Source organism: Salvelinus sp. IW2-2015, unplaced genomic scaffold (assembly GCF_002910315.2).
Source record: "Salvelinus sp. IW2-2015 unplaced genomic scaffold, ASM291031v2 Un_scaffold1971, whole genome shotgun sequence".
NCBI classification, from domain to species: domain Eukaryota; kingdom Metazoa; phylum Chordata; class Actinopteri; order Salmoniformes; family Salmonidae; genus Salvelinus; species Salvelinus sp. IW2-2015.
The window spans coordinates 83,338-96,257 of NW_019943324.1; the positions used below are offsets into that span (position 1 = coordinate 83,338).

Below are 12,920 nucleotides of genomic sequence, written 5' to 3' on the forward strand. Positions count from 1 at the left end.
CGACTAATGTTAGGGTAGAGTACCAGGTGTTAGCCGGCTAGTGACTAAGGTTCAGGGTAGAGTACGGTGTTAGCCGGCTAGTGACTAAGGTTCAGGGTAGAGTACCAGGTGTTAGCCGGCTAGTGACTAAGGTTCAGGGTAAGTACCGGGTGTTAGCCGCTAGTGACTAAGGTTCAGGGTAGAGTACCGGGTGTTAGCCGGCTAGTGACTAAGGTTCAGGGTAGAGTACCGGGTGTTAGCGCTAGTGACTAAGGTTCAGGGTAGAGTACCGGGTGTTAGCCGGCTAGTGACTAAGGTTCAGGGTAGAGTACCGGTGTTAGCCGGCTAGTGACTAAGGTTCAGGGTAGAGTACCGGGTGTTAGCCGGCTAGTGACTAAGGTTCAGGTAGAGTACGGGTGTTGCCGGCTAGTGACTAAGGTTCAGGGTAGAGTACCGGTGTTAGCCGGCTAGTGATGGTGTTAGCCGGCTAGTGACTGAGGTTCAGGGTAGAGTACCAGGTGTTAGCCGGCTAGTGACTAAGGTTCAGGGTAGAGTACCGGGTGGTGGTTGTTTAAGGGTCTGATGGAGCAGACGAGGACTGTGTGTTTAAGGGTCTGATGGTTGTATCTGTGTCTCAAGGTGCAGGCTGATGGAGCAGACGAGGACTGTGTGTTTAAGGGTCTGATGGTTGTATCTGTGTCTCTAGGTGCAGGCTGATGGAGCAGATGAGGGCTGTGTGACGTTTGTTCTTCATGAGGAGGATCACACTCTGGGGAACTCTCTACGTTACATGGTTATGAAGAGGTTAGTCTCTAACCTCTAACCCTAACTCCCTCTGCTACAACGTCATGAAGAGGTTATTACCTGACCTCTAACCCTAACTCCCTCTGCTACAACGTCATGAAGAGGTTATTACCTGACCCCTAACCCCAGCCTAATACGCTATATGTGGTGTGTTCCTCTGCTCAGACGTTGCTGACGCTTGCCAGATCTCACAATGCCTGGATAGGTATTTTACCTCTCAGCTAACCACATGTTATTGCTATCTGGTGCCCAACGGCACAGTCGACGATTGATGCATGCAATGTCTGAGCAGGGGAACACGACCAAGGTCAAGAAGAGGTTATTACCTAACCCTAACTCCCTCTGCTACAATGTCAGGTTATTCTTTGATCCCTAACCTCTGACCCTTAACCCTGGGCAACCAACCTCCTTTGATACAGGGCCATAATCCAGCCTTAGCCCCTAGTCCCCGCTCCACAGCCACCGCTGAGATGTTGGTGTTGTCAGTAGGTGTCCACCTTGCCTTTAGGTGGGCTGGTTGAACCTTCGTTATATTGCTGACTCCTGTAATGCCTCACCGTAGTGATATGTCTTCATGTGTGTAATGGTCTGTTTCTGCTGTGTGTTTAGCCTGGATGTAGACTTCTGTGGTTACAGCATCACTCACCCCTCTGAGAGCAAGATCAACTTCCGTATCCAGACCCGAGGTACGCAGGACACAACTCTCCTCCACCCACTGTGTTCTTCTCTCCTCCACCCACTGTGTTCTTCTCTCCTCCACCCACTGTGTTCTTCTCTCCTCCTCTATTCTTGCTGGAACGTGTGTGTCTGTGTGTGTTCCAGGTGGGGTTCCAGCAGTAGAACCTTTGAGAAGAGGACTGAATGAGCTCACTGATGTCTGTCAACACGTCCTCAACACCTTCCAGGTACCTCCGTACTCCTCCGTACTCCTCCGTACGCCTCTCGTACTCCCTCCGCACTCCTCCATCTCCCCTCGTACTCCCTCCGTACGCCTTCCGTACTCCCTCGTACTCCTCCATACTTCCCTCCGTACATCCCTCCATACTCCTCCGTACGCCCTCCGTATCCCTCCATACTTCCTCCGTACATCCTCCATACTCCCTCCGTACTTCCCTCCATACTTCCCTCCGTAGCCCTCCGTACTCTCCGTACTCCCTCCGTACTCCCTCGTACTCCTCCGTACGCCCTCCGTACTCCCTCCGTACTCCCTCCATACTCCCCTCCGTATCCTCCGTACTTCCATCCATACTCCCTCCATACTTCCCTCCATACTCCCTCTGTACATCCTCCATATCCCTCGTACATCCATCCATACTCCCTCCATACTTCCATCCATACTTCCATCCATACTCCCTCCATACTCCCCTCCATACTCCCTCCATACTTCCATCCATACTCCGCCTCTGTACATCCCTCCGTACTCCTCCGTACACCTCCGTACACCCTCCATACTCCATCCGTACTCTCATCCATCTCCCTCCATCCTCCCATCCGTACTTCATCCATACTCCTCCATACTCCCTCCATACTCCCTCCATACTCCCTCCATATCCCTCCGTACATCCCTCCATACTCCCTCCATACTCCCTCTGTACATCCCTCCATATCTCCGTACATCCTCCATACTCCCTCCATACTTCCATCCATACTTTCATCCATACCCTCTATCCCTCCATATCTCCGTACTTCATCATACTCCTCTGTAATCCCCTCATACTCCCCTCCATACTCCCTCCATACTCCCTCCATACTACCCTCCATACTCCCTCCGTACTCCTCCATACTTCCTCCGTACTTCCATCCATACTCCTCCATACTCCCTCCATACTTCCATCCATACTCTCCTCTGTAACATCCTCCATACTCCTCCATACTCCCCTCATACTCCTCCATACTCCCTCCATACTTCATCCTACTTCCCTCCATACTCCCATCCATATCCTCCATACTTCCATCCATACTTCCTCCATTACTTCCTCATACTTCCCTCCATACTTCCACCATACTTCCCTCCATACTTCCATCCATATTCCCTCCATACTTCCATCCATACTTCCCTCCATACTCTCTCCATACTTCATCCTACTCTCTTCATCCATACTCCCTCCATACTTCCTCCATACTTCCCTCCATACTCATCCATACTCCTCCATACTTCCATCCATACTCCCTCCATACTTCCCTCGTACTTCCTCCATACTCCCTCCATATCCCTCCATACTTCCTCCATACTTCCCCCCATACTCCTCTGTACATCCCTCCATACTCCCTCCGTACTTCCCTCAATACTTCCATCCATACTTCCCTCCATACTTCCTCCTATCTCTCCATACTTCCATCCATACTCTCTCCATACTTCCCTCCATACTCTCCCTCTCGTACTTCCCTCCATACTTCCATCCATCCTTCCATCCATACTCCTCCATACTCCTCGTACTTCCCTCCATACTTCCATCCATACTCCTCTCCATACTTCCTCCATATCCTCCATACTCCCTCCATACTCCCCTCCATACTCCTCATACTCCATCCATACTCCCTCCATACTTCCCTCCATACTCCTCCATACTCCTCCATATACTATCCTCCATACTTCCTCCATACTTCCCTCCATACTTCCCTCCATACTTCCTATACTCTCCCCATAATTCCTCCATACTCCCCTCATACTTCCTCATACTCCCTCATACTTCCTCCATACTCCCTCCATAATTCCTCCATTACTCCCCTCCATACTTCCCTCCATACTTCCTCCATACTCCCTCCATACTCCGCTCCATACTTCCATCCATACTCCCTCCATACTTCCTCCATACTTCCTCCATACTCTCCTCCATACTCCTCCATATTCCCCTCCATACTTCCCTCCATACTCCCTCCATAATTCCTCCATACTCCCTCCATACTTCTCATACTTCCCTCCATACTCCCTCCATACTCCGCTCCATACTTCCCTCCATACTTCCCTCCATACTCCCCTCCATACTCCCTCCATACTCCTCCATACTTCCCTCCATACTCCCTCCATACTCCCTCCATACTTCCTCCATACTTCCATCCATACTTCATCCATACTTCCATCCATACTTCCTCCATACTCTCTCCATACTCCCTCCGTACTCCCCTCCATACTCCCTCCGTACTTCCATCCATTCATCCATACTCCCTCCATACTTCCCTCCATACTCCCCTCCATACTTCCATCCATACTTCCTCCATACTTCCTCCATACTTCATCCATACTCTCTCATACTTCCATCCATACTCTCTCCATACCTCATCTCCATCCTACTCCTCCATACTTCATCCGTACTCTCTCCATACTTCCATCCATACTCTCTCCATACTTCCTCATACTCCTCCATACTTCCTCCATACTTCCCTCCATACTTTCCATCCGTATCTCTCCTCCAACTTCCCTTACTTTCATCCGTACTCTTCCATACTTCCATCCATACTTCCATCCATACTTCCATCCATACTTCCATCCATACTCCTCCATACTTTCCCTCCATACTCCTCATACTCTCTCCATACTTCCCATACTCTCTCCATACTTCCCTCCAACTCTCTCATACTTCCATCCATACTCCATCCATACTCTCTCCATACTTCTCATCACTCTCTCCATACTTCCTCCATACTTCCATCCATACTCCCTCCATACTCCCTCCATACTTCCCTCCATACTTCCATCCATACTTCCCTCCATACTTCCTCCATACTTCCCTCCATACTCTCTCTCATACTTCCCTCCTACTCTCTCCATACTTCCTCCATACTCTTCATACTTCCATCCATCTCTCTCCATACTTCCATCCATACTCTCTCATACTTCCCTCCATATCCTCCGTACTTCCCTCCGTACATCCCTCCATACTCCTCCGTACATCCCTCCATACTCCCCCATACTCCCTCCGTACATCCATCCATACTCCCCTCCATACTCCCTCCATACTTCCATCCATAATCCCCCATACTCCCCTCCGTACATCCATCCATACTCCCCTCCATACTCCCCCATACTCCCCCATACTCCCCTCCGTACACCCATCCATACTCCCTCCATACTTCCATCCATACTCCTCCTGTACTGTGTCAGTTATAACAGTAGCGGGGACTGTGTCAGTTATAACAGTAGCGGGGACTGTGTCAGTTATAACAGTAGCGGGGACTGTGTCAGTTTAAACAGTAGCGGGGACTTTGTCAGTTTACTAGTAGCGGGGACTGTGTCGTTATAACAGTAGCGGGGACTGTGTATATAAAGTAGGGGACTTATCAGTTATACAGTAGCGGGGACTGTGTCAGTTATAACAGTAGCGGGGACTGTGTCAGTTATAACAGTAGCGGGGACTGTGTCAGTTATAACAGTAGCGGGGCTGTGTCAGTTTATAACAGTAGCGGGGACGTGTCAGTTATAAGTAGCGGGGACTGTGTCAGTTATAACAGTAGCGGGGACTGTGTCAGTTATAACAGTAGCGGGGACTGTGTCAGTTATACACAGTAGCGGGGACTGTGTCAGTTATAACAGTAGCGGGACTGTGTCTGTTATAACAGTAGCGGGGACTGTGTCAGTTATAACAGTAGCGGGACTGTATCAGTTATAACAGTAGCGGGGATCGGTGTCAGTTATAACAGTAGCGGGACTGTGTCAGTTATAACAAGTAGCGGGGATGTGTCAGTTATAACAGTAGCGGGGACTGTGGTAGTTATAACAGTAGCGGGACTGTGTCAGTTATAACAGTAGCGGGGACTGTGTCAGTTATAACAGTAGCGGGGACTGTGTCAGTTATAACAGTAGCGGGGACTGTGTCAGTTATAACAGTAGCGGGGACTGTGGTCAGTTATAACAGTAGCGGGGACTGTGTCAGTTATAACAGTAGCGGGGACTGTGTAGTTTAACAGTAGCGGGGACGTGTCAGTTATAACAGTAGCGGGACTGTGGTCAGTTTAACAGTAGGGGACTGTGTCATTAAGTAGTGGATGGTCAGTTATACAGTAGCGGGGACTGTATCTGTTATAACAGTAGCGGGGACTGTTTATAACAGTAGTGGGGACTTTTATCAGTTATAACAGTAGTGGGGACTGTATCATTATACAGTAGCGGGGATTGTGTCAGTTATAACAGTAGCGGGACTGTGTCAGTTATAAAAGTAGCGGGGACTTGTGTCAGTTATAACAGTAGCGGGGACCTGTGTCAGTTATAACAGTAGCGGGGACTGTGTCAGTTTAACAGTAGCGGGGACTGTGTTCAGTTATAACAGTGCGGGATGTGTCGTTATACAGTAGCGGGGACTGTGATCAGTTATAACAGTAGCGGGGACTGTATCAGTTTAACAGTAGCGGGGACTGTATCAGTTATAACAGTAGCGGGGACTGTGTCAGTTATAACAGTAGCGGGGACTGTGTCGTTATAAAGTACGGGGCTGTGTCAGTTTATAACAGTAGCGGGGACTGTGTCAGTTATAACAGTAGCGGGGACTGTGTCAGTTATACAGTAGGGGGCTGTGTCAGTTATAACAGTAGTGGGGACTGTGTCGAGTTATAAAGTAGTGGGGACTGTGTCAGTTATAACAGTAGTGGGGACTGTGTCAGTTATAAAGTAGTGGGGACTTGTGTCAGTTATACAGTAGCGGGGACTTGGTCAGTTATAACAGTAGCGGGGACTGTGTCTGTTATAACAGTAGCGGGGACTGTATCAGTTATAACAGTAGGGGTGTGTCTGTTATACAGTAGCGGGGACTGTGTCTGTTATAAAGTACGGGGACTGTGTCAGTTATAACAGTAGCGGGGCTGTGTCAGTTATAACAGTAGCGGGACTGTGTCAGTTATACAGTCGGGACTGTGTCAGTTATAACAGTAGCGGGGACTGTGTCAGTTATAACGTAGCGGGGACTGTGTCAGTTATAACAGTAGCGGGGACTGTGTCAGTTATAACAGTAGCGGGGACTGTGTCAGTTATAACAGTAGCGGGGATGTGTCAGTTATAACAGTAGCGGGGACTGTGTCAGTTAAACAGTAGCGGGACTCGTGTCTGTTATAACAGTAGCGGGGACTGTGTCAGTTATAACAGTAGCGGGGACTGGTGGTCAGTTATAACAGTAGCGGGGACTGTGTCAGTTATAACAGTAGCGGGGACTGTGTTCAGTTATAACAGTAGCGGGGACTGTGTCAGTTATAACAGTAGCGGGGACTGTGTCAGTTATAACAGTAGCGGGGACTGTTGTCAGTTATAACAGTAGCGGGGACTGTGTCAGTTATAACAGTAGCGGGGACTGTGTCAGTTTACAGTAGCGGGGACTGTGTCAGTTATAACAGTAGCGGGGACTGGGTGTCAGTTATAACAGTAGCGGGGACTGTGTCAGTTATATAGCAGTGGGGGGACTCTGTCAGTTATTAACAGTAGGGGGGACTGTGTCTGTTTTAACAGTAGCGGGGACTGTATCAGTTATAACAGTAGTGGGACTGTGTCTGTATAACAGGACTGTTAGATACTATTTACAGTTGCTTATGATTAGATCTCTGCTGTTAAACTGGTTGATGTACCCTAGTATCTGCTGTGTTATTGGGTTAACGTGTGTGGTGTGTGTGGTGTGTGTGTGTGTGTGTGTGTGTGTGGTGTGTGTGGTGTGTGGTGTGTGTAGAGGAGGGTGAGTGAGTTCAGATCACAGCAGGAGGACGTCATGGAGTGAGGAGCCCAGCGGGAGCGTGGACGGGATATGAAACATACGTCTCTGTATTTTGATCCTAATGCTGTACATTGTTGATAGATAAGCCAGAAAAATGATTTGTTTTCCCAATGAACCAATCTCATGTTGTGTTGTTATTGGACAAGTATCCAGTCGGCATGACTTTCTGTTTGTCTAAACTTTACTAAAGTATTTTATAAGAGAATTGACTCGTTTGTTGTGACTGGTGTGATTTATAAATCCATTAATCAGATGAGGAATGCGTCGCAAATAGCACCCTATTCCCTATATAGTGCACTACTTTAGACCGGGGCACCCTATTCCCTATATAGTGCACTACTTTAGACCGGGGTCCATAGGATTCCATTTGGGACTGTAGAGAGCTGTCTCCCTACAGAGGAACAGACATCAACACCACTTCATGAAACTATTCTGTAGGATCTGTCCGGTCTCAGTTCACCTGGAGTCTGTTGGTGCAGTTTAACTCACGGAACTTTGTTCTGTTGAATGTTTTCCAGACTCTTAACTGATTTCAAATTGTATTGGTCGTGTACACATTTTGCAGATGTTATCGCAGGTGCAGCAAAATGCTAATGTTTCTATCTCAAACAGTGCAGTATATACCTAACAACACACACAAATCCTCAAAAGGAATTTAGAAATATCAGAACGAGCTAAGTCAGTCTGTGCATTCTGAAAGTATTCAGACCCCTTCCCTTTTTCCACATTTTGTAAAGTTACAGCCTTATTCTAAAATGGATTAAATAAATAAAAATCCTCATCAATTTACACAATACCCCACGATGACATCACAATACTCCACGATGACATCACAATACTCCACGATGACATCACAATACTCCACGATGACATCACAATAACCCATGATGACAAAGAAAAAACTGTTTTAGAAAGTTTTGCAAATGTATCAAAAAAATGTATCTGTATTTACATGAGTATTCAGACCCTTTTCTATGAGACTCAAAATTGAGCTCAGGTGCATCCTGTTTCCATTGATCATCCTTGAGATGTTTCTACAACTTGATTGGAGNACAGCCTTATTCTAAAATGGATTAAATAAATAAAAATCCTCATCAATTTACACAATACCCCACGATGACATCACAATACTCCACGATGACATCACAATACTCCACGATGACATCACAATACTCCACGATGACATCACAATAACCCATGATGACAAAGAAAAAACTGTTTTAGAAAGTTTTGCAAATGTATCAAAAAAATGTATCTGTATTTACATGAGTATTCAGACCCTTTTCTATGAGACTCAAAATTGAGCTCAGGTGCATCCTGTTTCCATTGATCATCCTTGAGATGTTTCTACAACTTGATTGGAGTCCACCTGTGGTAAATTCAATTGATTGAACATGATTTGGAAAGGCAGACACCTGTCTATATAAGGTCCCACAGTTGACAGTGCATGTCAGAGAAACCAAGCCATGAGGTTGAAGGAATTGTCGTTGAGTTCCGAGACAGGATTGTGTCGAGGCACAGATCTGGGGAAAAGCAGCAAAAAATTACTGCAGCATTGAAGGTCCCCAAGAACACAGTCCTACATTATTCTTAAATGGAAGAAGTTTGGAACCACCGAGACTCTTCCTAGAGCTGGCCGCCCAGATAAACTGAGCAATCGGGGGAGAAGGGCCTTGGTCAGGGAGGTGACCAATAACCCAATGGACACACTGACAGAGCTCTAGACTTTCTCTGTGGAGATGGGAGAACCTTTCAGAAGGACAACCATCTCTGCAGCACTCATACCCCACCCCACTGCTCATACCTCTTGTTCTATAAACCCAGAATACCATTTGTTTTATAAACCCAGAATACCACTTGTAGCACCCTGCAACAGTCAGCAAGGTTATTTGGGGAAAATAGGTTCTTTGTTTCATTTTAAAATTGTTTCATTCCATTATATGTCGATTCTTACTATTAAATATACACTGAGGGAATAAAACATTAAGAACACTTTCCTAAAAGTACGGTCTTAGTGCCAGTTTGTGGTGGTAAAAGGACAGCTACGAAGAATAAAGATATCAATTCTCTTGACAAATAGTGTTGTCTACAGTTTAACATTAGGTACTCTACCTAAAGTGAGCAAAACCTTGAGACTTCCTTAATATTAAAGATTGGCACCAGCTGTTGTTGACAGAGACACACCCCGCCCCCTGATCTTACCGGAGCCTCCTGTTCTGTCTTGCCGATGCACAGAAAACCCAGCTAACTGTATATTATCCATGTCCTTCTTAAGCCACAACTCAGTGAAACAGGATATTACTGTTTTTAATGTCCGTCAACTCTTCTTACAAACGACGGGAAATGGTGGGAACGATGGGCCTGGTCCGGGAAGAGCAGTATATCCTCCACATCCAACTCATTACAGAAAACATCCTCGTCCAGTTTGAGGTGAGTACTCGCTGTTCTGATGTCCAGAAGCTCTTTTCGGTCATAGGAAACGATGGCGGAAACATTATGTACAAAAAAAGTTAAACAGAGCAAGGTTATTATCCTGAAAGGTGAATTTGTCTCCCAGTGTCTGTTGGAAAGCAGACTGAACCAGGTTTTCCACTAGTATTTTGACTGTGCTTAGCTCTATTCCTTTTATTTTATCCTAAAAAACTCCCTAGTCCTTGCCGATGACAAGTATACCCATAACATGGTAGAGACACAAACATGCTTGAAAATATGAGTAGAGGTACTCAGTGATGTGTTGTGTTGGATTGGATTTACCCCAAACAACGCTTTGCGTTCAGGACAAAGTTAATTTATTTGCCAAATTGTTTGCAGTTTAACTTTAATGCCTTATTGCAAACAGGGTGCATGTTTGGGAATATTTTGATTATGTACAGGTTTCCTTCTTTTCACTTTGTCATTTAGGTTAGTATTGTGGAGTAACTGAGGATGAATCTACAACATTGTCTTCTCCTATCCCAGCCATTAAACTCTGAGTCTTTTAAAATCACGATTGGCCTCATGGTGAAATCCCTGAGTGGTTTCCTTCTTCTCGGGCAACTGAGTTCGGAAGGACACCTGTGCAGTGCATTCAGAAAGTATTCAGACCACTTTACTTTTTCAAAATTAACCTAAAATGGATTAAATGGATTTTTTCCCCCTCATCAATCTACGAACAACAACCCATAATGACAAAGCAAAAACAGGTTTTAAGAAATGTTTCCAAATTTCTTACAAATAAAATATCACATTTACGTAAGTATTCAGACCCTTTACTCAGTACTTTGTTGAGGCACCTTTGGCAGTGATTACAGCCTTGAGTCTTGGGTATTACGCTACAAGCTTGACACATTTGCATTTGCCTTATCTCATAAGGCTCCGTCAGGTCGCTCCAGCAGGTATATTGCACTGGTCATCCCCAAAGCCAACACTTCCTTTGGCCACCTTTCCTTCCAGTTCTCTGCTGCCAATGACTGGAACGATGTGCAAAAATCTCTGAAGCTGGAGTCTTATATATCCCTCACTAACTTTAAGCATCAGCTGTCTGAGCAGCTTACCGATCACTGTACCTGTACATAGCCAATCTGTAAATAGCCCACCCAACTACCTCATCCCCATATTATTACTGACCCTCTTGCTCTTTTGCACCCCAGTATCTCTACTTTTGTTTATTACGTTTATTACGTTTGTTTACTCCATGTGTAACTCTGTGTTGTTTTTGTCGCACTGCTTTGCTTTTTTCTTGGCCAGGTCACAGTTGTAAATGAGAACTTGTTCTCAACTGGCCTACCTGGTTAAATAAAGTTGAAATAAAAAATGTAATCTGTGGGGTACAGAAATGAGGTAGTCATTCAAAAATCACCAAATCATGTTAAATACTATGATTGCACACAGAGTCCATGCAACTAACGTGACTCAAAGTTGTGCTTGTGAACTTATTTATGCCACAACGAAGTGGTTAAATAGTTATAGACTCAACATTTCAGCTTTTCTATTTTTTTTTATTAATTTGTTGAAATTTCTAAAAACATAATTCCACTTTGACATTATGGGGTAATGTGTGTAGGCCAGTCACCAAAAAACTAAATGTAATCCATTTTAAATTGTGACACAACGAAATGTGGAAAAAGTGGAGGGGTGTGAAAACTTTCTGGGGGCGCTGTATGTTTTTTAAATCAAGTGCCCTGAGTACATCAATCTCAAGAGCCTCGAGTCAAATGGTTCAGTGTTTCCTGTCCCATCGTTGATCTCAGTGGGTTTTTGACAAGACAGCTGTAAAAAGAACCACTCCCCCGATGCTAACAGGTAAAGTCAAGAATATTCGCACGGCAGATTCCTCTGTCTCAACATGTGAAGCAATGCCCTGGCAGATGTTTTCTCACTTTTGATCAGTTCTTTAAACTGGATGACTTTATCTGGACAATAATGTTGCAAATCAGATATATCCTCTGCAGGTTGAGTGTAGACTAATGTAGGTATTGTGAGGAAAATAAAGGCACATTGTTTAAAGTCCAAAGCAGTTGATTAGCTCTTTGTATGAATCATACCTCCTATCCAACTCAGCAATAAGCGTGTCAATCACAACAGTAAACACACCGACAGCAAATTTCTTCTACCCCTAACCCCTGCACATCCACTCTGTACTGGTACTTCCTGTATATAGCCATGTTATTACCTGGTACCCCTGCACATCCACTCTGTACTGGTACTTCCTGTATATAGCCATGTTATTACTCTCCGTACCCCTGCACATCCACTCTGTACTGGTACTTCCTGTATATAGCCATGTTATTACCTGTACCCCTGCACATCCACTCTGTACTGGTACTTCCTGTATATAGCCATGTTATTACCTGGTACCCCTGCACATCCACTCTGTACTGGTACTTCCTGTATATAGCCATGTTATTACCTGGTACCCCTGCACATCCACTCTGTACTGGTACTTCCTGTATATAGCCATGTTATTACCTCGTACCCCTGCACATCCACTCTGTACTGGTACTTCCTGTATATAGCCATGTTATTACCTCGTACCCCTGCACATCCACTCTGTACTGGTACTTCCTGTATATAGCCATGTTATTACCTGGTACCCCTGCACATCCACTCGGTACTGGTACTTCCTGTATATAGCCTGTTATTACCTCGTACCCCTGCACATCCACTTGTACTGGTACTTCCTGTATATAGCCATGTTATTACCTGGTACCCTCTGCACATCCACTCGGTACTGGTACTTCCTGTATATAGCCATGTTATTACCTCGTACCCCTGCACATCCACTCTGTACTGGTACTTCCTGTATATAGCCATGTTATTACCTGTACCCTGCACATCCACTCGGTACTGGTACTTCCTGTATATAGCCATGTTATTACCTCGTACCCCTGCACATCCACTCTGTACTGGTACTTCCTGTATATAGCCATGTTATTACCTGGTACCCCTGCACATCTAATCTAATACATT

At 45.5% G+C, this 12,920-nt stretch overlaps 1 protein-coding gene and 1 long non-coding RNA gene across 3 annotated transcripts in view; one reads left to right on the plus strand and one right to left on the minus strand.

The window, feature by feature from the left end:
- Positions 1-7,677, plus strand: part of polr1d (RNA polymerase I and III subunit D) — an 18,726-nt gene extending 11,049 nt beyond the window's left edge. The window contains exons 2-5 of the mRNA XM_024139978.2: positions 686-783; positions 1,393-1,469; positions 1,606-1,688; positions 7,428-7,677. Of these exons, the coding sequence (XP_023995746.2) occupies positions 686-783; positions 1,393-1,469; positions 1,606-1,688; positions 7,428-7,475 (306 nt within the window). The 3' untranslated portion in view covers positions 7,476-7,677. The remainder of the gene's footprint in view (positions 1-685; positions 784-1,392; positions 1,470-1,605; positions 1,689-7,427) is intronic.
- On the minus strand, positions 2,764-4,501 carry LOC139024873 (uncharacterized). 2 transcript variants are annotated; one of them, XR_011476248.1, is made up of 4 exons: positions 4,451-4,501; positions 4,086-4,142; positions 3,097-3,152; positions 2,764-2,851 (listed from the first exon to the last, which is right to left on the minus strand). It is a non-coding gene; the product is annotated as an uncharacterized lncRNA (long non-coding RNA). The 2 variants fall into 2 exon arrangements; XR_011476249.1 differs by lacking the exon at positions 4,451-4,501 and adding an exon at positions 4,321-4,380 and having other exon boundaries at positions 4,086-4,133.
- Positions 7,678-12,920: the final 5,243 nt, after the last annotated feature.